This window comes from Microcaecilia unicolor, chromosome 6 (genome assembly GCF_901765095.1).
Source record: "Microcaecilia unicolor chromosome 6, aMicUni1.1, whole genome shotgun sequence".
NCBI lineage: Eukaryota > Metazoa > Chordata > Amphibia > Gymnophiona > Siphonopidae > Microcaecilia > Microcaecilia unicolor.
Window position 1 is genome coordinate 337,513,880 of NC_044036.1, and position 25,553 is coordinate 337,539,432.

At 49.3% G+C, this 25,553-nt stretch overlaps 1 protein-coding gene across 1 annotated transcript in view; it reads right to left on the reverse strand.

Annotated features, from left to right (window-relative positions):
* Positions 1-25,553, reverse strand: part of SDK2 (sidekick cell adhesion molecule 2) — a 655,374-nt gene that overhangs the window by 62,296 nt on the left and 567,525 nt on the right. The window contains exons 21-30 of the mRNA XM_030208539.1: positions 17,773-17,964; positions 16,706-16,827; positions 14,431-14,540; positions 10,854-11,004; positions 9,072-9,309; positions 8,764-8,879; positions 6,669-6,858; positions 3,706-3,804; positions 1,926-2,120; positions 1,589-1,790 (exon numbers count right to left, since the gene is read on the reverse strand). Coding sequence (XP_030064399.1) covers positions 1,589-1,790; positions 1,926-2,120; positions 3,706-3,804; positions 6,669-6,858; positions 8,764-8,879; positions 9,072-9,309; positions 10,854-11,004; positions 14,431-14,540; positions 16,706-16,827; positions 17,773-17,964 — 1,615 coding nt within the window. The remainder of the gene's footprint in view (positions 1-1,588; positions 1,791-1,925; positions 2,121-3,705; positions 3,805-6,668; positions 6,859-8,763; positions 8,880-9,071; positions 9,310-10,853; positions 11,005-14,430; positions 14,541-16,705; positions 16,828-17,772; positions 17,965-25,553) is intronic.

Here is a 25,553-nt window from a genome sequence, read left to right on the forward strand (position 1 = left end):
GCCTTTTCTAAATTACAAGTGCTCTGCAAGACCTTACCTCTTTCACCTTGGACAGTTATATCACACCAGGGGCATAGCCAGACTTCGGCGGGAGGGGGGGTCCAGAGCCCAAGGTGATGGGGCACATTTTAGCCACCCCCGGCGCCGCCGTCGGGTACCTTTGCTGGCGGGGGACCCCAACCCCCGCCAGCCGAAGTCCTCTTCTCCTGCGCGGCCACGTTGCTGATCTGCAAGGGCAGGCTTTTGTTTCTGTGAGTCTGACGTCCTGCACGTACGTGCAGGGCGTCAGACTCACAGAAACAGAACGAAGCCTTGCAGATCAGCAACGCGGCCGCGCTGGAGAAGAGGACCTCGGCTGGCGGGGGTTGGGGTCCCCTGCCAGCAAAGGTACCCGATGGCAGTGGGGGGTTGGCAGTGGGAGGGGGGGGTCGAGAGGGTCGTGGGCAGGGGGCCATGGCCAAATCAAAGGGGGGCCCATGCCCCGTGGCCCCACTTAGCTACGCCACTGTATCACACTAGGGATGGGCTGTCATTTGAAACAACATGGTAAATATCAATGAAGTATCCCATGTTGTTATATGTCATTAAACCTAAAAAATGAACAGAAAAAAAATGATAATTCATAGGGGATCGGTATTCTGCTGCTGGTAATCAGAGTTTTGCTGACTGCTGCCAGTGCTAAACCCTGAACTTCAGTGACCGGCCATGTCCGGGCACCGGAACTGAATTTCCAGGTATCCAGAGCCGGCTAACACTTAGCTGGTTAAGTGCAATATTCAGTTCTCAACCAGCTATGTGTTACTGTATAGAGATATGACTGACTTTTATGGGGTCCTATTTACGTGGTTACCTCGGCCAGTTAAGTGCTGAAAATCGGCCCTTAACTGGCCGAGTGCTGACTCCGTCCCCCAAATTAGCCGGTTTTAGTTCAGCACTAACCGGTTAAGAGCTGCTGATAATTAGTGGCGATTTAAACGGCCAGAAGAGTAGCCAGGTTGTGATGCCAGGGGGAGCGGAGAGGCGCATGTGCGCGCTGCCTAGGTGCGACGGACCATCTGAAAAATAGGTACCGTCGCCGCCCGAAGTTCATTTGGGGAAGCGGTTGCTCCCCTGGCGCCCCACCTAGCTACGCCTCTGCCAGGAGCATGTATTTTTTTTTTCCATTTGCTGATAAAGGTGCACATTGTTTCGACTGAGTGCTTCCTATTAGGAAAAAGGGTTCACTCTTTTCACAATATTGTGCATCGCACTTGTGTGAACTGTCACGTAGGCATGAATAGCAGAAGAGGACACACTGTACAAACTTTGCCCCCTTACGAAAAAAAAAATGGCCAAGTGAAAATGATTGAAACAAACATTTCCACAAATGACAAAAAACATTTCTGGCTGCAGTGCCCATCCTCCCACACACCGGGGACCTAGCTTCATCCGACTGCAGCATCAAGGCCAACAGCACAAACATGAAATGCCAAATGGATATATGTCCTGGGAATCTAAGCATAATATCCAGCAAAATCGGATTGCAGGACTGGGGCTTCCTCCAGGCCCAGCAGGGGGCTGGAATCCCTCAGCCCGGAAGGGACCTCACCTGTCTACCACAAAGTTCGTGGCATTATGGCTCACAGAAGCAGAATGCACAGTCCAGTTCTTGCTGGGAAGCTCGCGGGTCTGAATGGTGTAATATCTGACCGGGGACAGGCCATCGCTGCCTGGTTCCCATGACAACAGCACGTTGCGGGCCTTGACATCCTCCTGCAGTACTACCGGCTTGCTCGGAGGCTGAGGACGAGCTGAAGCAACAGAACAGGTTGAGGAGAGAGATTTGTTAGCAAACAGGCAGGAGGAAGAAACGCCACGAATACCACACACGCCAGGATCAGGCCTGTGGCCACAGATCACTCAGCTCACATTTCAGGGAGGGTTACCTCTCTTTTCTGTGGTCACAACTAGTGCCTCAGCCGCCTGTCCCCATCCCTTGCGGGTCTGGGCTGTGATCCGGAACAGATAGACGGACTCCGGCTTCAGACCAGTGGCGGTGTACTGGCGGACGCTGGGGTTCAGCACCTCCACCGTGGCGGTGTTGACGTTGGTGGTGTTCAGGCGGTGGCTGATCTGATAGGCTGCCAAACAAATACAATTTCTTACATGATGGCACAGCTGATAACGGCTTAGAGAACCCTGCTGCATGCTCAGGAGACCCCTCTGTTTCTGGAGCTTGACATTTATGTGTATATCTGTGTATATTTATGTGTATTTATGTGTATGTCTGTTCGTCTGTCCAATTTAGATTGTAAGCTCTGTTGAGCATGGACTGTCTTTTCATGTTCATTTGTACAGCGTTGCGTAAGTCTAGTAGCGCTATAGAAATGTTTAATTGTAGTAGTATGAGCCAAGTATAGGACAGTCAAGCCATTGTGACATCACTGATGAGGTTGGCTCTTAGGCATTGGTGGAATGAGGCATTATGACATCACAATATAGCTCTGGTTAAATCACTGCTATATGTAATAAAAAGCCAAGTATAGGGCTGTCAAGCCATTGTGACATCACTGATGAGGTTGGCTCTTAGGCATTGGTGGACTGAGGCATTATGACATCACAATGTCAGCTCTGGTTAAATCACCACAGTTCCTCAGTACCTTTCCGCTCTCATCTCTCCCGTGAACTCCGTTCGCTGGGTAAATGTCTCCTGTCGTCTCCCTTCTCCCCCACTGCTAACTCCCGGCTCCGTTCCTTCTATCTCGCTGCTCCCTATGCCTGGAATAGACTCCCTGAGCCAGTACGTCAGGCTCAGTCTCTGGCTGTCTTCAAGTCTAGGCTTAAAGCCCACCTCTTTGCTACTGCTTTCGACTCCTAACCATGACTCTCTTACTCAACACCCTCACTTATCACCCCTACCACTGCAATTTCCCTACCCCTAGCTGTCTGTTCGTCTGTCCAATTTAGATTGTAAGCTCTGTTGAGCAGGGACTGTCTTTTCATGTTAATTTGTACAGCGCTGTGTAAGTCTAGTAGCGCTATAGAAATGTTTAATAGTAGTAGTAGTAGTAGGATAGGCATAAAGGATAGGCATAAAGGAATCCTGTGCAGAAGGAATGGATCCACAGAAGCTTAGCTGAAATTGGGTGGAGGGGGGAAGAGGGGTTGGTGGTTGAGAGGCTAGGATAGGGGAGGGCAGACTTATATGGGGTCTGTGCCAGAGCCGGTGATGGGAGGCGGGACTGGTGGTTGGGAGGCGGGAAATACTGCTGGACAGACTTATACGGTCTGTGCCCTGAAAAAGACAGGTACAAATCAAGGTAAGGTATACACATAGGAGTTTATCATGGGCAGACTAGATGGACTGTGCAGGTCTTTTTCTGCCGTCATCTACTATGTTACTATGTTACTATGTAGTAGTAATTATAGGTGCGAAAAAGTAGTTATCTCTGCTGTGGTTGTGTCTTTGGATGGCCACATGTCTATTGGTTAGCGTGTAGGGAGATGACAGGTTTGGGAAATGCAGAGTAGAAAAAAAGAGACCAAAGATTCAATATTTATTACTTATTAAGATTTACGTACTGCTTTTTTTAACAAATTCACCCAAGGTGGCATATAGCAACATTGAATTCAGTGCAGGCACTGATAATATGAAATGGATTTTCTTCAGTAGGCATCACTGCCCCTCCTCTTTCCCCCTCCCCCCTGCCTAGTTCCTCCTCTCACCTAGAATGATGCCGTTCGGTGCAGCTGGCGGCTGCCAGATGAGACGCACAGAGGTAGTTCTCACTTCTGGAAAGAGAATTCCCACAGGAGGTCCCGGCACTGGGAATGGAATAGCAGAGAAATGAGGAACAGATAAGGTTAGCGACATAAGCAGAAAGCATATTGCAATAAAGTCTCCCCTCTCAACCCCTTCCCCCCACCCTCACCAGAGACAGCCAACTGTGAAATCAAGAGCCCCTCTGTAGCACTGGGCACAGGAACAGAACCGGGCACCAAGAGTCTGGAGAGAAGCAGAGAGGGGAATCAAGTGTGTGTGTGTGTGTGGTGGGCAGGGTTGCCAGGTGGAAAATATTTTTCCAGCCTAAAGGAGCCCAAAATCCAGCCCAAAACCCGCCCAAACTCAAACCCCGCCCCTGACACCCCCGCCCCCGCGTCATCACCCCCGCCCCCGCCGTCATCAACCCCGCCCCCGCCGTCATCGGCCCCGCCTTCCCCGTCACTAACCCCGCCTTCCCCGTCACTAACCCCGCCTCCCACGTCACTAACCCCGCCTCCCACGTCACTAACCCCGCCCAAAAACGTCACTAACCCCGCCCACCGCGGCCGAAAAAGCCACCTAAAAAAACCGCCCGAAGCACAAAAACCAGCCCAAAAAACCGCAACCCGCCGCGGGCAAAAATTTCCCGCGGCGGGTCGCGGAAAACCGCCCACCTGGCAACACTGGTGGTGGGGGGCGGGGGGAGGGGATGAAAGCAAAGAAGGAATGAAGCACTGCTTCCTCTTAAGCTGAGCAGGAGTCCTCCACTCTACAGTCCTGCCAGCGGGTGGTGCTGTTTCACTATCACATTTTCAATCAAGAGGGACAGGCAAGCTCTGCAGAACTTCAGGGAACCTGCCTGTCGGTAGCCATTGAAAACACACAATATTGAAGTGCTGCCCCTTACTGGCAGCCAGTGCCGTAGCGAGGGCGGCTGACACCCGGGGCAGTTCGCCGCAGCGCACACCCCTTCGGCGCATGCACGCACCCCCCCCCAGAGCGCATTCTTACCAAAGAGGGCGGGCGGGAGGGGCCGCTCCACCCCGACTGCACGTCGCTGGGAGCTGCGTCGGCTCCGCTGGTTCCCTGCTCTCTCTGCCCCGGAACAGGAAGTAACCTGTTCCGGGGCAGAGAAAGCAGTGAACCAGCGGAGCCAACACCCCCCCAGTGGCGTGCATCTAGGGCGGACCGCCCCCCGCCCCCCCCCTTCCTATGCCACTGCTCAGGGCCGTGCCTAGGGTCTCTGGCGCCCCCCTGCAGACTATGTGGGTGCCCCCCCCCTGTGAAAATGATCACGCCCCCCCCCTCCCCCCCCGGTGAAAATGATCGCTCACCACTTGCTACACTGACAGGAATTGTCAGCAATATTCTTAGAAACAAATTGCTATACATTGCAAAATAAGATAGCAGATGTAAATTCTCAAAGTGGACATATTCCAAATGCTAAAATGAAAATAAAATGATTTTTTTCTACCGTTGTTGTCTGGTGACTTTCTTTTTCCGATCATGCTGGCCCAGTATCTGAGTCTGCTGCTATCTGTCCTCTTAACTCCATTTCCAGGGCTTCCTTTCAATTTATTTCTTTACTTTCCTCCTTTCTTCTTCATTTCTTGCTCTATATCCATTTCCAGCAATTTCTTCTCTCTCCCTGGGTCCTGTCCTCCCATCCACATCCATCCTTGTCCCTCTCTGCCCTTCCCTCCTCCATCCATAGCCAGCAATCTTCCTCTCTCCCCTCCCCTCCATTTCCAGCAATTTGTCCTCTCCCTGGGCCCCCATGTCCATCCTTGTCCCTCTCTGCCCTTCCCTCCTCCATCCATAGCCAGCAATCCTCCTCTCTCCCCTCCCCTCCATTTCCAGCAAATTGTCCTCTCCCTGGGCCCCCATGTCCATCCTTGTCCCTCTCTGCCCTTCCCTCCTCCATCCATAGCCAGCAATCCTCCTCTCTCCCCTCCCCTCCATTTCCAGCAAATTGTCCTCTCCCTAGGCCCCCATGTCCATCCTTGTCCCTCTCTGCCCTTCCCTGCTGCATCCATAGCTAGCAATCCTCCTCTCCCCCCTCCCCTTCCAGCAATTTGTCCTCTCCCTGGGCCCTGCTGCTGCCCTCCCATCCATGCCTCTCTGCCCTCCCATCCATGCCTGTCTCTCTGCCCTCCCATCCATGCCTCTCTGCTCTTTCCTCCGCGCCCTGGGGCCTTTAAATCTTTTACTTCCGGTCGCAGCAGCGTCAGTGAAAGCGGAGCGCTGCCGATGTCTCCCTTCCCTTCGCGCTCTTGGTTCCTTCAGTGTCCGCCTTCTTCTGACGTCAGAAGAAGGTGGGACACTGAGGGAACCAATGAGTGCAAGGGAAGGGAGACGTCGGCAGCGCTTTCACTGACGCTGCTGCGACCAGGTAAAAGATTTAAAGGCCTCGGCGGCACGGGGCGAGGGTAAGCACCGCGGCGGCGCCCTCCAGAGGTGGGCGCCCCCCTGCGGCGCTTACGCCGCTTACCGCATCAGCACGGCCCTGCCACTGCTGGCAGCAATGCAGTTGGAAGACTTCAGCTCAGCTAAGAGGCAACGGTGGACTGAGGGGGGGGGGGGGGTGTTACAAGGATGGGGTTGAGAACCCCTGTTCTAGAGATTTCATGAAATTATTTTAATATTTGTGGAGCCCTACACCAGGAGACACTTTACAAAAAATGACACATGGGAACAATAAATCCCTGTCCTTGATAGCTCTACATCCAAATGAATACCTGAGGCACTGGGAAATAAAAGCAACTTAGACTATTTGTACCAGAGGTGGATGGTGGACGTACATCAATCTGTGAAGGTCTAGGCCTGTAAGTAAGGCCCTATTTGCAAGGATGAGAAGGCCCCATCAAGCTAATCAGCAATATTTCATATATCTCCACCTCTCTTGGTTACATTCTCAGGGTCTTACCATCATCCAGAGTCCGTTCCAGAATTGGGGGGGAGCTGGGGATCCCATCTCCAATCCTGGTGAATGCCAGCACCTGAATCTCATAGAGGACATATTTTCCCAGGTTCATTAGCTGGGCACTACGGGATGAGTTGCCTTCCACCAGCCAAAACTGAGGCAGGGAGTCCGAATTCTTCTCTTTATACACCACCTAAGGTCACATGAAGGCAACTCAGTATTGACGAACAGTACAAGGCACCAAGTCAATATATCAAATCAAAAGTAAAAACAAAAATCAAAATAACAAACCCTTTTTACAGATTTGAATATAACAGCATCATAGAGCTAGTCCCAAGCTTGAACAAACAAAAGGGTTTTCAACCTTCTCTTAAATTCAGTAACAGATGTTAACATCTGAATACTTCCAGTGAGTTTGTTCCACTGGCCTGGACCAGCGAAGGGGCAAACACCATAATAAGAATCAACATATCAAACCTTCACTAAAGAAGGCTGCACCGATAGCCAAGTAATTGTTGATCCTGAGAAATGAGCTGGTTCATAGAGCTTTAAAGAATTCTTCAAATATTCAGGACCAGCACTGGTCAAAGTCTTAAAAATAATCGTCAGTACTTTAAACGTTACTCTGAAGCTAACAGGTAGCCAATGTAAAGACTTCAAAGAGGCTGTAACATGATCATTACATTGTAGTCTAACAATCGAACGTACGGTAAAGCTTTACAACAAGATTGAGATAAACCCAGGTAAAAACTATTACAACAGGTCGAATCTAGACAAAATTAGACTTTGAACCACCATCCAAAAATCAGATCAAGGAATCATAGTTTTAATTTTGCTTAGAACATGTAATTGATAGAAAGAAGTTGGAACTACCTTTGCTACCTATGACTTCAAATTCAACCATGCATCCAGTACAACCCCAAGACTCACAATCTGATGGTTAACAGGAGCAAGAAAGTCCTGGAGTTGTACTGGGTCAACCTGACTACAAACCTCCCGACTAACTTAATTTTTGTCTTTGCTATATTTAACGCTAACCTATTATTCCTCATCCAAAGTTGAATAGCATCCATGCACTGCTGCAATTGAAGATGACCAACTATAAAATCATCGTCAACTACGAAGCAAAACTAAACATCATCTGCATAAATCCTAAAATCCATCTCCAAACCTCTTAACACATCACACAAAGGCCAATGACTTCTAATCTCTTCCTATTGAATTCAATTTCTCTTTCCGCATTTCCCCACCTTTGCTATTACTCTCTAGTCTCTTTCACTTCAATGTCGTTGACTGTTTGTTGTAGAATTGATGTATGATTTCTGTAGATTACTGTAAGCCGCATTGAGCCTGCCCGTGGGTGGGAAAATGCTATAAATAAGTAATCACTACTGCTATGAACAATCTGATTGGTTAAAATGAGGTCTGTCCTTATATATCTTGCCCACTAAGATCTTAGAACAGTCCAACTAATACAACAGCGGAGTTGACTGTGTTAGTCTACTGCAGAAGCTCTCAACCCATTTCTTGGGACACACCCAATCAGTCAGGTTTAAAGGATCCCCACAAAGAAAATGCAGGAGATACATTAACGTGCACAGACTCCACTGTATGTAATCTATACGATGCATCTTCATTGCGGGTATCCCGAAATCCTGAGTGGCTGGGAGTGTCCTGAGGATTGGTCTATTGGGATATGTAGAGTTAAAACTCTTCCAAGTAGATTGTTGCAAACTGTTTTATTGGACTAACTTAATATACTTGAGTCTAATGACTTCCCTCCTACATCCCCGGGAAGGAAGACTTATTGCATGGAAGTGACTCCTATTTGTTATCCAAAGGATACAGGAAGGAACTGAGGTCTCTGATCCTCAGACCGTATGTTTGCAGCTGTGATATGTGAGCGGTCAAAATGTTGGAAAATAGTTAAAAATGATTAAGAAATCCAACTGAACAATGCATAAAACCACAAGATATTTTGGCTCTAGGTCGTCTCCATCAACACAGAGATGAATTGGGCTAGAGCTGGTCCTGAATGAGCTGGAAAAGAGGCCAGATGAACACAAAATACCAAGCTAGACTAGCCATTTCTACCAACCTTATGCCCCAAGATAAGTCCATTGCGGTCTGGCTCTGGCACTTCATTCCATCTCACCAAAATGCTGCTGGATGTGGTTGCCAATGCTGACATGTTGGTAGGTCCAGAGGAAGGGACTGGCATTAAGGAGGAAATCAGAAAACAAAACCAGAGTCACTAAAGCAGATTCCAACAGCCCAACGCTTTGAGGCTTCAAAGTTACAACTCAGCATCCTAGACTGGGGGGACCCCGGAGGTTACCCTCGATACACAGAGCAGAAACAGCTTCGGTTGACTTCAGCTTCTCAGAGCGCTGGACAAACTGTTACCTGATTCCCTTGTGCGTCCCAGGACCTGCGCACTCCAGGGGCCTGCACCGATAGCATTAAAAGCCTGCATTTGGACGCGATATTCCGTCCACTCCTCCAGATCCTCAATGGTGTACTCCCGCTCAATCCGATCATGGATGACATGGGCCATGGTCTTTCCATGCCCGTCTGCACGGCTGTACTTTATCTTGTACCCAACCGATTCTGGATTCCCATTATACTCCGACTCTGGGAGGGGCTGTGATGAGAGGAGAAGGAAGGACTCTAAACCGGGACACTAATGATGGAGAACCTCAATATAACACCACTCACTCGACAAGTAACCCTAGATAAAGTCATTAAAGGTTACGTTTCCAGTAAAGCATCAAACCATGAAGTCATACATGCCCTAAGTAAAGTAAAGCAGGGGAGGAAGTGGGGGTGTCCACTAGAGGCTTTCCTCTGCACCCGGGGGGGGGGGGGGGGGGGTTCTCAACCCAGTCCTCAAGATACAACAAGCCAGTCTGGTTTTCAAGATATCCACAATGAATATGCATGAGATAAATTTGCATGCACTGCCTTCATTGTACGTAAAATCTATCTCATGCACGTATTCATTGTGGATATCCTGAAAACCTGACTGGCTTGGTGCATTCCGGGGCCTGGGCTGGAAACCTCTGTTGTACTCCATTACCACGTTTCTATGTCATGTTACCTGTCATCTAACATATATGCACAAACCATCCTCCCAAAATGCCTCTTTTTTTATGCAGATAAGATTGAATATGTGATAGTGTAGATGACGGATGCAATTCTACTGCTCTGCACGCAGGTGATTTAGGTGGGATTAACTGATTTTATCCACTGAAAAAGTGCCTAAGGGGTCCTTTTACTAAGGCAGTGGCGTAGGAAGGGCAGGGCGGTTGGGGCGGTCTGCCCTGGGTGCACGCTGCTGGAGGGTGCAGAGAACAGCCGCACGCCTGTCTGCTCCGCTGGTTCCCTGCTCCCTCTGCCCCGGAACAAGTTACTTCCTGTTCCGGGGCAGAGGGAGCAGGGAGCCAGTGGAGCCAACAGGCGCGCGGCTGCTCTCTGCACCCTCCAGCAGCCAAGAATGCACCCGGGGGGGGGGGCCTTAATGCGCCGGGGAGGGGGCTTGATGCGCCGGGGGTGTGTGTTGTGCTGCACCCTGGGGAGACAGACACTACTGCACCCTGGGGGGGGGGGGGGGGGGGTGCGCAGCGGCGATCCGCCCTGGGTGGCAGCCGACCTAGGATCACCACCATGCTAAGGTGCGCTGAAAAATGGTCTGCGCTGGTGTAGACGTGTGTATTGGACGCGTGCAGGTTCATTTTTCAGCGCATTTTGGCCGAAAATGGATGTGTGCCAAAATGAAAACTGGTGCGTCTGAGACCTTACTGCCGCCCATTGACTTAGCGGTAAGGTCTCACGCTTTAACCGGGCGGTAATCGTCAGCACGCGTACAATGCCGACCAGCACCCGGTTAGCACCGCACGCTGGAAACATTTCCAGCGTGCGAAGCAGATGCTCATTAAAAAAAATGAAATTACCGCCTGTGACATGCGGTAGCCGGACGGTAGTTCAAAATTGACGAGCCTACGTGGCCTTTAGTAAAAGGGTCCCTAAGTCTTTGAAAACTGACTCCTCCGTACTTAGATGTTTCATTGTAGCTTCTCTGGCTGATACAGTTATTTCGGATATTTACGTCACCGTATAAAGTGATACCTCACAATAGCACGTGGTTTGCACACTGGAGCACGCGTCACATCCTACACCAGTACTCACCACCCAGCGCAGCCACAAGCTGGTCTCGCTGGCTGTGCGCAGTGTCACGTTTGCTGGTGACATGTCTGGCGGGGCCTGAAGGGTCTGGATTTTTCGTGACGGCAGACTTGGAGGACTCGTGCCCACGATGTTGACCTGCCTCATCCGGAAACTAGGAAGAAAAGAGAGAATGCCCTGAAAGCCGGAGAATCCAGAGCAGGTACAGGCAGAGCAAGCCAGGCAGCACCTAACATAGGGGCTCTTTCACTAAAGATGCACTAGGAAATGGACTTCGTTCCTGCGTCCTCCCATTCACGGAGCCCATTTCTAGCGCATCCATAAAATAGGGCATTTTGGGGCTTTTTTTTATTTGCAGGCCGTGCGCTAATGTTGTCATTAGAGTGTGACAACTGCAAATAATACAGAAGATCAATGGAGATGCTAAGGACTCCCGTGTTAACCCTGCATTATTCAATCATTCCAATATTTATGTACAGCTTAGACCTAAGTGGCTTACAGTTTCATTTTACAGGTACTGGGTCTGTCCCTAGTGGGCTCACAGTCTAAGTAGTACATTGTATTGTTGTTGTACCTGGGGCAACAGAGGGTTAAGTGACTTGCCCAGGGTCAGAAGGAGTTGCAGAGGGAACCGAAACTAGTTCCCCAGGATCTCAACCCACTACACTAACCATTAGGTCACTCCTCCAATCTACATTCAGTTAGCACGTGCCAGGGGCAGACTGACCATTCGGGTAACCAGGCATTGCCCGAGGGCCCAGAGGCTCTGCCCGGATGCCCAGCGCGCCACTGGTGATCTGGTGACCTCAGCATGGGGGAACATATTCTTTCCTGCCTGACCAGCTGGGCTGCTGCTATTCCCACCCCCCCCAACCCAGCACCACCATATTTTAAAAATGGCGGCCAAGACTCCCTGCGGAAGTCTCATGAGACTGTCAAGACCTGTGAGTCTACCACGGGAAGTCTCGGCCACTATTTTGAAAACACGGCAGCGCCGGCAGGCAGGAAAGAACATGCCTCCCCTCCCCGCAGAGGCCATCAGACCACCAGGACCTCTCAGGTAGGACCGGGGCAGCGCGGGTGCCGTCTGTGGTGGCAGGGGTGGCAGGAGGGGTGTCGGGCAGCGGCCGGGCAGGGGGCCCAGACCATCCTCAGTGCCCTAGGGCTCAGCTCACCCTCAGTCTGCTCCTGGCGTGTGCTAATATGAGCCTGCTAAATGAATAGCAAACTCCCATCCTCCGCCCCCTCCAAAACGACATTTTAAAAAATGTATAGTGTGTGCGGTTAGCATGTGTGCAAAATGCACTTTAGCGTGTCCTGCGGTCAGCCTTTTCGGTATGCTAAGTTGATGTCAGGGCCCCCCCATAGCTTAAAATGCTGCAGCTTTGTGAAACATTGATGGGCTTATCAACCATCAGGGGCGTAGACAGACACCCAATTTTGGGTGGGCCTGGGCCCAAGATGGGTGGGCAGAAGAACTCCACCCTGTCCCACAAGTGATTTGGTCTCTCTCTCTCTCGCCTGCATGCCATATGGTCTCTCAACATCCCCCCTCCCATGTATACCTTTTAAATAGCAGATTTTCACCGAGCGCGAGCAGCAACTAATACACACTGCTCATGTTGGCCCCACAGTCTTCCCTTTGATGCAACTTCCTGTTTCCGCATAGGCGGGAATACGTCAGAGGGAAGGCTGCGGGGCCAGTGCGAATAGTATGTATCAGTCGGTGCTCGCTGCAGGCGAAGATCTGCTATTTACAAGGTACTGTATGCAGGAGGGACAGTTGTTGGGAGTTTTTGGCTGGTGGAGCTTGGGGATCCCTGCCAGCCACATCATAGGTGTACTGCTACTAGGTGGGCCTGGGCCCACCCAGGCCCACCCTTGGCTACGCTACTGTGAACCATAGAGACGATAACATATTAATGAAATCTTAGAAAGCTGAGTTACCATTAATGGATCAACTTAGAAAGATGCTGAGCTTTTCAGACCTCTTCATACCTCACATGGAGAAGAGGCCTGCGCTTTCAAAAGTCAGCTATTAAAGAACTATCCAGTCTGCTCAGCTTCTTGTTTTCCCAGGAATGATGCAGCCCCTTGAACTCTGGGCAGTGCAGGATGAGTTATGCAGTCAGGGGCCAGTTTATTAAAGGGTGGCAGGTGTTTCTTGCATGCTTTAATGCATATTAAACATTTCAACGCATTAAAAAAAAATGTTAGCGCTTTAACATTCATTAAACCCCATGTTAAACACCTACCCCGGATTCTATGTAGAGCGACTTAAGTTGCGTGCACAAATCCAGTCGTATTCTGGATTTGTACGTGCAACTTAATTATTTAACAAGCCAACCAGCACTGATAATTACCACTTAACAAGTAATTATTGACACTAATTGGTATTAATTAGAATTTATGCGCAGAACTGTCTAAGCATATTCTATAACGTGATGTGCGTAAATTGTAAGTCACATAGTGGAATGGGCGAGTTGTGAGCATTTTTAAAATCTACGCATGTGGTTATAGAATATACCCGATCCGTGTGTAATTTTGGCAAGAACATTTACACTAAGTTTTACTTGGCATAACTGCCCACGACTAAATTTAGTCATGTGGACGGGCGCTCGGTGTATTCTATAAACTGTGCAAAAATGTAGGCTTCTTCTATAAAATACACCTAAATTGAGGTGAACTTTATAGAATACGCCTAGGCGTATTTTGCTTTGGCACTGATTTTTTTAGGCATGATATGTAGACTCTAATCTCTAATGTGGGATTTTAGGTTAATTTTTATTTATTTACAAGATTTATAACTTGCACATCTACAACCCCTTGCAAAATATTAATGCTGTATGTCGTTGTATGTTATTATTTATTTATTTATTTATTTGTTGCATTTGTACCCCACATTTTCCCACCTATTTGCAGGCTGAATGTGGCTTACATAGTACCGTCAAAGGCGTTTGCCCAGTCGGTGGATAACAAATACAAAGTTGTATAGTGATCGTATGAGGTATAAATGGAGGGTCGGAATGGATGAAGATTGCGTGTTGTCCTGTTCGATCATAGTCATGCTGTGTTGGTAGGTGAAGAGGGTTACGTGGGGTCGATCACAGTCATGCTGCGTTGGTAGGTGAAGAGGGTTACGTGGGGTCGTTTAACAAGTGAAAATGGGCAAATACATTTTCTGCATGCCGATAATAGCACTCACCCTTTTGAGAGAGTGTGCACTGTTAGTAACATTGTTCCCCTGATGACAAAATGGCCCAAACCCCCGAATAAAATAAAAATTGAAAATTCCCGTACATGGCACGGAAAATGACAGAAAATGAACATTTTCAGGCTGTTACTGTGAAACTTTAAGGTGTAGTTAACTGCTTTCTTGGTAGTGGCCATTGTGGTAAGGTAATGCGAAGTAATTCATGTCAATGTTGTGTCTCTTTACCCCCCCCCCCCCAATGCTGACTACTCCCCCTTTAATGCATATTACATTCTGCCACTTTCAGGTGTTAATGGCAAAACATTACAGGCCTCTTAACATACAGTAACCAGAAGCGCCTGTGACAACGCTCACATGGATACTCACCTGTAGTAGGTGTATGGGTTCAGGCCGAGGACCTCCAAAGATCGGATGTCGGGTTCATTAGGCAACTGGTGCACCAGGACCCACTCTTCACTCTCACCAACTGTACCAACCTTTCAAGCAAGAACATCAGAGTAAGGAAGCAAAGGTCAGAGTTAGCCCTGGAGAGCCACAGGTACAGGACAGGACACAGAGAGGCCGACATTCAGCCACGGTTGGCGAAACGGGGGGGGGGGGGGGGGGGGGGATTCCCTCAGGCCCGGCCTCCAAGGGGGGTCAGGCGCCGAGGTCTGTCTCTCTCCTGTTCCTGACAGGACTCGGGTGATTGCGTCCCGACAGGAGCAGGAGAGAGAAAACTCTGGCACTGGGCCCCCCCTTATAGGCAGGGGAGGAGCAGACATAGGGTTTCGGGGCCTCTGGTTTGGCTAGCGGAGGTCCCCAAGCCTCACCAGCAGAAGTCTTCCACCAGAATGGTTCTCCATCGCATTGCCTGCCCTGCAGCTGCTTTTCCCCTCATGTCGCACACGTCCCTGCAGTAGGGCAGGGAGGTGGGGCAAAATCTGCCCTCCCCCCCACTTTGGTCTCTGCCCCCCCCCCAAATTTTAGTGGTCTGGCTACATAGTGGTCCAGGGGGGTGGCAGCGGGGGTCTGGGGGGGCAGCAGCGGCGGTCCTGGAAGGGCCCGGTAGCGGCATTCCCGGGGGGGGGGGGGGGGCAGCAGTGGTGGCCCTGCCCCAGTCTCTCGGCGGCCCTGCATTCAGCCCATGAAAGGCAGCCCCCAGAGATTAAATTCCGAGCTGTTTCTGATGATCGGCAGTGAATACCCTGGTTTCTTTTGGCTGGCTGAAACATAACCAGCTATTTCAATATTCATTGCTGGCGGTCAGAGATAAGCCTGCTATTTAGGCGGTCTGATTTACTATTACTACTACTACTTAACATTTCTAGAGCGCTACTAGGGTTATGCAGCGCTGTACAGTTTAATTTGGCCGCTAAACTTTGCCAGCCAGCGCTGAATATTGCCAGTTACTGCGTGATATAGCTGGTTATCTTTTCGGCACCAACCGGCAATATTCAGCACAGGTAACTGGTTATTTCACACTGAATACTAGCAGTTTGCTGCCAAAATAGTAATAAAACCAGTCAGGGCTGTTTCTGGTCAGTTAAATAGAGCTGAATATCAGCCAGACACAGGGGTGGACTGACCATTGGGACAACAGGGCAGTGACCAAGGTCCCACAACAGTAGGACCTAACGTATCTAATTTAAGCTCTTCTAATAGGTGGTTGGGGGGACCCATGACGGGAAGCGGCTGCTCCCCCAAACGGAGTTCTGCCGGCACCTATCGTGTTGCATAGAAAATGTGTGGCAGCGTCGGCGGAAGTCAGGTCTCGCGTCGCTTTCGCTCCCCCCCGCACCGTCAATCTGGCTCTGCTTCTGCTCTCCGCCCACTGCTCTAACCATGAGGCTACTTCCTCTCTTTTGTTGCTTAATTGTCTGACCTCTCTTGCATGTGATTACAAAAATGGTTCCTGTGTAATTCTGGTACTTCTGTACTACCCAACGGCTGAGGCATTACACATGGAAAGCATAGGGTTACCATATTTGGTCCCCCAAAGAAAATGACACATGCCCCGCCCCACCACACCTGCCCCACCCCTTTTACACCCACCCCACCCCCTTTCACACCCTCACCCCGCCCCCTGTCACATATTCCCCTCCCCTGTCACACCCCCTCCGCTCCCCTCCCCGTCACTCCCCTTCCCTTACCTTACTCTACTGCCCTGGTGGTCTAGTGACCTCTTCGGGGCAGGAAATAGCCCCCTCTTTGCTGCCTGGAGTGCTGCCCTGCATCCTGTTGCTGATCTTGGCACCGATTCAAAATGGCCACCGAGAGTCGAAGTCTCGTGAGGTTGCTTCAGCTCTCGGCAGCCATTTTGAATCAGCGCCGAGATCAGCAACAGAATGCAGGGCAGCGCTCCGGGCAGGAAAGAGGGGGCTCTTTCCTGACCCGAAGGCGGAAGAGGTCACTAGACCACTAGGGCAGAAGAGTAGTAAGTAAGGGGAGGGGAGGGGCAGGAGGCTAGCATAGGACGTCACGCCAGCCTGCCCGTTTGTCCAGAAATCCGTACAAACAGGCAGATTGGCAAAACCCGCCTGGTTGCCTGGACATGTCCTCAAAAAGAGGACATGTCCGGGTAAATCCGGACATATGGTAACCCTAGGAAAGCAGCTCACACACCACCTCTGACTACGGTAGGGAATTCTTCCCTTTTTACCTGGGCTTCCACTTGCCACCTGGAAATAGAGGTCTTGCCGTCATAGCCTGGCCGGAACTGCAGCGTCACCGAACGGGGGCCAATGTTGGAGATCCCCAGATTTGTTGGGGCCCCGGGAAGTTCTGAAAGGAGAAAAATAAGTGAGGCCAAAGGTAAAGAGGCAACTTTAACCACCAGCTGAAAATTAAGCCAAGCCGAGACATAACCCATGAAGCTGAGTCATAGTAGGAGATGTAGAAGCAGAGAGACAGGTGAGAAGGGCTGTGGACAGGGGAGAAAGGAGCAGAGACAGTGGGGAACAACCACAAAGCAAGGGGAGAGAGGAGTGGAGAGACAGTTGGGATGAGTCACAGAGAAAGCAGCCGATAGACAGCTGGAAACAGACACAGAGAGAGAGGGGGAGGGGGAGAGAGAGTTAGAGAGACAGTGGGGAAGAGTCATAGAGAGAAAGGGGGGAGGGAGAGGGAAAGGGGGGAGGGAGAGAGAGAGAGACAGTGGGGGAGAGTCATAGAGAGAAAGGGGGGAGGGAGAGAGAAAGGGGGAGGGGGAGAGAGAGAGCTAGAGAGACAGTGGGGGAGAGTCATAGAGAGAAAGGGGGGAGGGGAGAAAGTTAGAGAGACAGTGGGGGAGAGTCATAGAGAGAAAGAGGGGAGGGAGAGAGAAAGGGGGGAGGGGGAGAGAGAGAGTTAGAGAGACAGTGTGGGAGAGTCATAGAGAGAAAGGGGGGAGGGGGAGAGAGTTAGAAAGACAGTGGGGGAGAGTCATAGAGAGAAAGGGGGGAGGGGGAGAGAGTTAGAGAGACAGTGGGGGAGAGTCATAGAGAAAGGAGCAGACAGACAGCAAGAAACAAAGAGAGGTGAAAGGAGCAGAAAGAGACAGTGGGGAGTAATCATAGACAGAAGGGAGAAAGTAGCAGAGACAGTTTGGAATAATCACAGTGAGAGGGAAGGAAGGAGCCAAGATTGACAGTGTGAAGTCAGCACAGAGGAGGGCGAGGAAAGGAAGGGGAAGAGAGAGCGGAAGCCACCACCCAAGGTCCTTTGCTGATCGCTAGGCACTGTTCTTACCTGGGGGCACCCCGGACGAGATGGTAGAGGAGGAGACCTGCCCTTGCCCCTTGGAGGTCATGGCTGCTACTTCAATGGTGTAGGTAGTGAGGGCAGTGAGGCCAGTGACCCGGTACTCCAGGGTGACATTGGGAAGGTAGTGTGTCACTCTTGTGTTGGTCCGATTGTACTCCTCCCATGAAATCCTGTACCCTGAAAGACACCATCAGAACCTCTAGGCATCACCTCCAGCTCTGCTCACTACGCAAGGACATCGGCAGAGCCAGAAGAGCTGAGAAAAGCCTTTTGTTCCAATGTGCAGCAGCCATGTCAGATTATGCTTACCATAGGCGCCAACTTTTCAAAATTAGTAGGGGTGCTAAGCCCAATGGAAATAACCCCTCCCTGGACAGATACAAGAAATTTTCTCAGTATTGGGGGTGCTCAAGTACCCACACCACCCACAGAGCTGGCTCCTATGAATTGCTGACCTCTCACTATATGAATTCTGGCAACAAGTTTAGGGATAGATTTACTAAGCTGCGTTAGTTAATGCATTAACAGTGCAATACAGACTACAATTATTTATTTATTATTTCTATTATTATTTATTGCACTTGTATCCCACATTTTCCCACCTATTTGCAGGCTGAATGTGGCTTACAGAAATCTGTTATGGCATTACCGTAACAGAGAAGAAATACAATTGGTGTTACAAAGGGTTAATCAAGACAGGAGGGTCAGGTTATGCAGTTATACAGTGAGACATTCTGAATAAAGGAGCCCTAAGGGTTGTGTTCTATTCATTAAGGATTTTCGTGGTAGGCTTTGTTAAAGAGATAGGTTTTCAAGGCTTTGCGGAAACTATTTAGTTTGTTGATCGTTTTCAAGTGAGTTGGTAGTGCATTCCACGTCTTCGTGCTTAAGTAGGAGAAGCTGGACGTATGTGTTAACTTGTATTTGACCCCTTTGCAACTGGGGAAGTGTTGTTGAGAAAGGTTCGGGAGGATCGTTTAGCATTTCCGGGTGGGAGGTCCACGAGATCTAGCATGTAGGTCGGGGCGTCTCCATGAATGATTTTATGAACAATCGTGCATACCTTGAACGTGGTGCGTTCTTTCAGTGGGAGCCAGTGTAGGCTCTTTCTTAAGGGTGTTGCACTTTCATATTTTGTTTTACCGAATATGAGTCTGGCTGCGGTATTTTGAGCTGTCTGGAGTTTCTTGACGGTTTGTTCTTTACAACCAACGTAGAGTGAGTTGCAGTAGTCCAGGTGGACCTACTATTTAACATGCATTATTTAATGCATTACTGTCAGTAGGGCTTATTTACTAATAATACTCGTTAACACTGGTTAGTAAATGTAGCCCTCGACAGTGTTATCCCTGATGACATCATCATAAACAGTGATGTTACTGATGACATCATCATACCTCTTTCAGTGTAAGCCAAGGACAAACACCAGCCTGCCATTTTTCAGACACACATCGAGAAGTAAGCAACACCCCTCCCCCTCTCAATGTGCTTGTACTGAGGGGTGACAGAACACTCTACACCAGGGCACGTTGACTTTGAAACTTGCTGAAGGCATAAAACACCTGCAATCTACGCACCTTCGTATAATCTTGCGCACTTTTTCCATAGAAAATAGCACAGAGAGAGCTGAAAATTCAGGAGTCGATATTCAGCCTACACAGGTCAGCGTTTTTTTACTCCAGGAGCCGCGGGGTCAGTGCTGGGCCTGGTACTGCTGATACCTGAATAACCCCTGGCTAGTTAACCAGTGGCATAGCCAAGGTTCACTTTGGGTTCAGGCCCACCCAGTAGCAGCACACCTATGATGTGGCTGGCAGGGATTCCCCAAGCCCCACCAGCCGAAAACTCCCAACAAGTGTCCCTCCTGCATACCTTGTAAGTAGCAGATCTTCGCCTGCAGTGAGCAGTGACATACATACTCTATGTTGGCTGCAAAGAACAAATAATCAAGAAGCTTCAGACAGCCCAGAACACTGCAGCTAGACTCATATTCGGTAAAACAAAATACGAGAGTGCTAAACCCGTACGAGAAAAGCTGCATTGGCTCCCTCTTAAAGAACGCTTCACGTTCAAAATATGTACCCTGGTCCACAAAATCATTCATGGAGATGCCCCAGCCTACATGTCAGACCTGATAGACTTACCACCCAGGAATGCTAAGACATCATCCCGCACATTCCTCAACCTTCATTTCCCCAACTGCAAAGGTCTAAAATACAAACTAACGCACGCGTCAACCTTTTCCTACTTGAGCACACAATTCTGGAACGCGGTGCCACGCAACTTAAAATCGATCTATGAACTAACTTCCGCAAACTATTGAAGACCCATCTCTTTGACAAGGTATATCACAAAGACCAACGAATATGAACTCCTCCACATATATCCAGAATTGTCTTTACTATTTGCTTGTTATTTTAATATCATGCTTTATCATTATCATGTTACATAAGATCCTTCTGTAATACTAGATGTTTATTTCTTATATATCTCCACTGTCCATAATGTATTGTAAGCCACATTGAGCCTGCAAAGAGGTGGGAAAATGTGGGATACAAATGCAATAAATAAAAATAAATAAATAAATAAATAAATAAATACTGCTCGCACCGGCCCCACAGCCTTCCCTCTGATGAATTTCTGCCTAGGCAGAAACAGGAACTTGCATCAGAGGGAAGGGTGTGAGGCCAACATGAGCAGTGTGTATTAGTTGCTGCTCGCTGCTGGTGAAAATCTGCTATTTAAAAGGTATACGGGAGAGGGGGGATGTTTGAGAGACCATATGGCATGCAGGCGAGAGAAGGAGAGACCAAATCACCTGTGGGACGGGGCGAGGTTCTTCTGCCCACCCATCTTGGGCCCATGCCCACCCAAAATTGGGTATCTGGATACGCCCCGTTAACTGGTTAGTAGAATGAATACTGTCATTGACCAACTAACTTTCACCTGTCCCAGACTCAGCCTCTGGACTGCTCAAATAGTGGCAAAGAATTCCGACCCACTATTCGGCAACTTTATCTGGGAATGATCCAGCAAACAGGACATATCTGGGAAGAATCTTGACCTATCCGAATAAGTCCAACTGAATATCGGACCCTCAATTTCTGCCTGCTCTTTTATGAACTTAAAACACCCCAAGAATGTGTCGCCTAAATGGGGGGTAAAAATGTGCACCTTGCCTGTCCTAGGAGAGTGATTTTAGGAGAACTGATTTACGCGGATCCCTATTTACTCACATGAATGGTTTGGAAAATTGTCCTGTAAAGGGGTTCGTTTTATAACTGGGCGCCTACAACAGTTCTCCAAATGCAACATAGACATCCTTCTAGAATAATCCCCAGTACAGCACAAATTCCCAGCTGCTCTGAGGTTAGCAGGGTGTGTCCACCATTCTTTACGAGCAGGAAATCTTTTCTATAATTACCCCTAAATGTCTATGGTAAAAGACACTCAATGGTCTCGTGTTTGGTCGACTGGCCCAAGGGCCTCCTTGTCGGCTGCCATAACACAATCTCTTTTCTTTATGTATCATAGGGTCCTTTGGACGCCTAGAAAGAGTAAATTGTCTAAGGTCCTCTGGGAGTGATTTGTGTTGGTCATGTAAAAACCAAACAGGAACTCTTGTGCATCTGTTCCTGGAATGTCCTCATCTTGTAATGTTTTGGTCAGATGTCTGGGGAAAACTGAAAGAGATTTTTGGTTTCTACGAATCTTTTTCACCCAAATCTGTAATTTGGAAATCTATTTGCATCTCATTTCTCTTTTCAGAAAATGATAAGTTATTGTTTGACTTCTTGGTCTGAGTTGCATTGAAACTGATCATCTCGCACTAGAAGGACAATTCTCCAGTGAACGTGGTGGTTCGGTGGAACTGGATTCTACTGTACAAAAAACACGAGCAGTCGGCCGTAAATTCTATTCTAGGATATCAATAGAAATCAAACAAAATAAAACATGGAAAAGAAAATAAGATGATACCTTTTTTATTGGACATAACTTAATACATTTCTTGATTAGCTTTCGAAGGTTGCCCTTCTTCGTCAGATCGGAAATAAGCAAATGTTGGTAGATGACAGTATATATAACAGCTGTATTTCTCTGTTGATCACCCCACCCCTCACCTATCCACACCCATCCTGTTAGAATATCAATGATATGCTTTGATGTCCCCATGCATACCTCCTACCCACCCCCATCCTCCCACCCTGTCAGACTGTCATAGTAATGCTTGAATGTTTTCACTTATATACACTGTCAGCTAGCACATTTGCTTATTTCCGATCTGAGGAAGAAGGGCAACCTTCGAAAGCTAATCAAGAAATGTATTAAGTTATGTCCAATAAAAAAGGTATCATCTTATTTTCTTTTCCATGTTTTATTTTGTTTGATTTCTATAGATTCTACATGGAATGTTGCTATTCCACTAGCAACATTCCATGTAGAAGTCGGCCCTTGTAGATCACCAATGTGGCCGCGCAGGCTTCTGCTTCTGTGAGTCTGACGTCCTGCACATACGTGCAGGACGTCAGACTCACAGAAACAGAAGCCTGTGCAGCCTTCTACATGGAATGTTGCTAGTGGAATAGCAACATTCCATGTAGAATCTCCAATAGTATCTATTTTACTGTCATAGTAATGCTTGAATGTTTTCACTTATATACACTGTCAGCTAGCACATTTGCTTATTTCCGATCTGAGGAAGAAGGGCAACCTTCGAAAGCTAATCAAGAAATGTATTAAGTTATGTCCAATAAAAAAGGTATCATCTTATTTTCTTTTCCATGTTTTATTTTGTTTGATTTCTATTGATAAACTGAAAATATAGAAATTAAAGAGATATCAAACCAAGAGCATCGACTGCATCTGATTATAGAAACATCAATGTTGTTTATTGAGGAAAAAGGCCTCGAGAAGCTTGATTAGTGCGGAGGTAACACACGGACCACTGAACCCTGAGGCAGGTTTCCGAAACGGCGGCTATCGTAGGTTGTGATCGTGAAGTGAAGCAGACCAGCACAAGCTAAAAAGACAGTTATGAAAGCTAAGTAACTTTATTAAACAATTTATTTCGCCCTCAGGGTTACCTCCTCCCCTCTCCCCGGCCCTGTCACCACCTCTCCCCTTACTCATGCGATCTTCCCTGGTGGTCTAGTGACGTCGGGGCAGGAAAGAGCGCCCTCTTTCCTGCCCAGCGTGCTGCTCTCCATCCTCCTGTATGCATTGCTGCGCGACGGTCTCGGCGAGATTCAAAATGGCCGCCGAGAACTGAAGTCTCGGCGGCCATTTTGAATCTCGCCGAGACCGTCAGGCTGCATACAGGAGGATGGAGAGCAGTGCGCTGGGCAGGAAAGAGGGGGCTCTTTCCTGCCCCGACGTCACTAGACCACCAGGGAAGATCGCGTCAGTAGGGAGAAGTGGTGACAGGGCCGGGGGGAGGGCGATCCCAAACTCGGAGGGAGGGCGGGCGGCCTGCCAGCCAAATCTCTACCTTCGGACTATAAGACGCACCCCCCATTTTCCTCCCAAATTTGGGGGGGAAAGAGTGCGTCTTATAGTCTGAAAAATACGGTAATTCCCACATGTGATTTTGCATGATTAACATGACCTACAGCCCAAACAAACAGCATCTTTTGCCAGGGACTGGCAACTGTGTTAAGTGTTCGCCCTATCAGTGACTTTTCAATACTGTCCCGTATCATATTTCTCATTCCCAGGCAGTGGGCATGAGGTAGACAGTAAGGGAAGTGTTCCCTTGAGAGGTGGGGGTCAGCAGACGGTTCTTGAGACAGAAAGAATAGACACAACACCAACTTTCCGCCTGTTATTTTTGGAAAACAAAATGCTTTTAAGCAGTTGTACGCAGGGGATTTCAAGATCTCAGCTTTCGCAGTGCATTCCAGGACCAGAGGGAGATTTCTAAAGTGCACTGGGAATTCTGCCAGTCAGAGACTCCTTTTAGTTCAGGGTTTCTCAACCCAGTCCTCAGGACACCTCAGCCAGTCAGGTTTTCAGGATATCCACAATGAATATGCATGAGATAAACCTGCTTCTACTACTTCCATTGTATACAAAATTGTCTCTGGAATATTCCTTGTGGGTAGGGTTACCATATGTCCGGATTTACTCAGACATGTCCTCTTTTTGATGTCCAGGAATCCGGACAAACGGGCAGATTGCTAGCCTCCCCTCCCCTTACTTACTATTGCCCTGGTGGTCTAGTGACCTCATCCGCCTTCGGGGCAGGAAAGAGCCCCCTCTTTCCGGCCCGGAGCGCTGCCCTGCACGCATCCTTCCTGTTGGTGATCTCGGAGCCCCGATTCAAAATGGCCGCCGAGAGTTGAAGTGACCTCGTGAGACTTCAACTCTCGGCGGCCATTTTGAATTGGCGCCGAGATCAGCAACAGGAAGTATGCGTGCAGGGCAGTGCTCCGGGCCGGAAAGAGGGGGCTCTTTCCTGCCCCGAAGAGGTCACTAGACAGTAGTAAGGTAAGGGGAGAGGGGGTGGCGGGGTGTGTGACAGGGGGGAGGGGAAAATGTGACAGGGACGGAGCGAGGACGTGAAAGGGAGTGGGGCAGGTGTGTGGTGGGGCGGGGCATGTGTCCTCCTTTTTGGGGACAAAATATGGTAACCCTACTTGTGGGTATCTTGAAAAGCTAGCTGGGGAACTTGAGAATCCCTGTTTGTCTAAAGAGCACCCCAGGACCTCCACCTTTGGCACTGCAGTGCTTCTGTCCAGTTTCTTGGTATCCATAGGGCGTTGTGAGAAACCATTTAGCTGGGTAAAGGGCTTTGTGCAAACCAGGGGCGTAGCCAGACTTCAATGGTAGGGGGGTCCAGAGCCGAGGTGAGGGGGCACATTTTAACCCCCCCCCGGCGCCGCCGACCCCCTCCCATTGCCGACACCGACCCCCCTCCATTGCCGACACCTCCCCCCCGCCCGCCATTGCCAACACCTGCAACAACTTTGACCCCCTCCCCGCTGCCGATGACCCTCTCGACCCCCCGCCCGCCGTCGCCTACCTTTGCTGGCGGGGGACCCCAACCCCCGCCAGCCGGTCTTCTTCCTTCATTTGGTTTCTGACTGTGTCTAACGTCCTGCACATACAACGTGCAGGACGTCAGACTCACAGAAACAGAACGAAGCCTTGCGATCTGCAGGGCTTCGTTCTGTTTCTGTGAGTCTGACGTCCTGCACGTTGTACGTGCAGGACGTCAGACTCAGTCAGAAGAAACCAAATGAAGAAGACTTCGGCTGGTGGGGGTTGGGGTCCCCCGCCAGCAAAGGTAGCAGGCGGTGGGTTAGCGGCAGGAGGGGGGGTTGAGAGGGTTGCCGGCAGGGGGGTCCAGGCCCAAAACCACAGGGGCCCAGGCCCCCATAGCAGCTACGCCTCTGGTGCAAACTACCCAGGCTGCATGTGGGTAAAAGGCTCTTCCTCAGTGGAAATACTTTCACGTGCATTTTCACTGTGGCATTCTTAGGGCAGGGTTAGACTAGGAAGGCAAAAACATACATACTTTTGAATTCTCAATACTATGCATGCTGTTTTGACTGAAGAAAAAGCAGCTGTAAATTTCTGTGGGTAATTTTTCCTCAGACAATTTTCCTTAGACGGTAGGTGTGTGTTTTCTTTAAAGACGAGTGCAAAAGCAACAGCTCAAGTTACCCTGGCTTTAAATCTACCACAAAGGTCACATGTGTCTTTCTATGGCCTCGCTAATTATAGAAGTCAAGAACCAGCCTGAGAGTGAGGGGCCTTGTATAGGA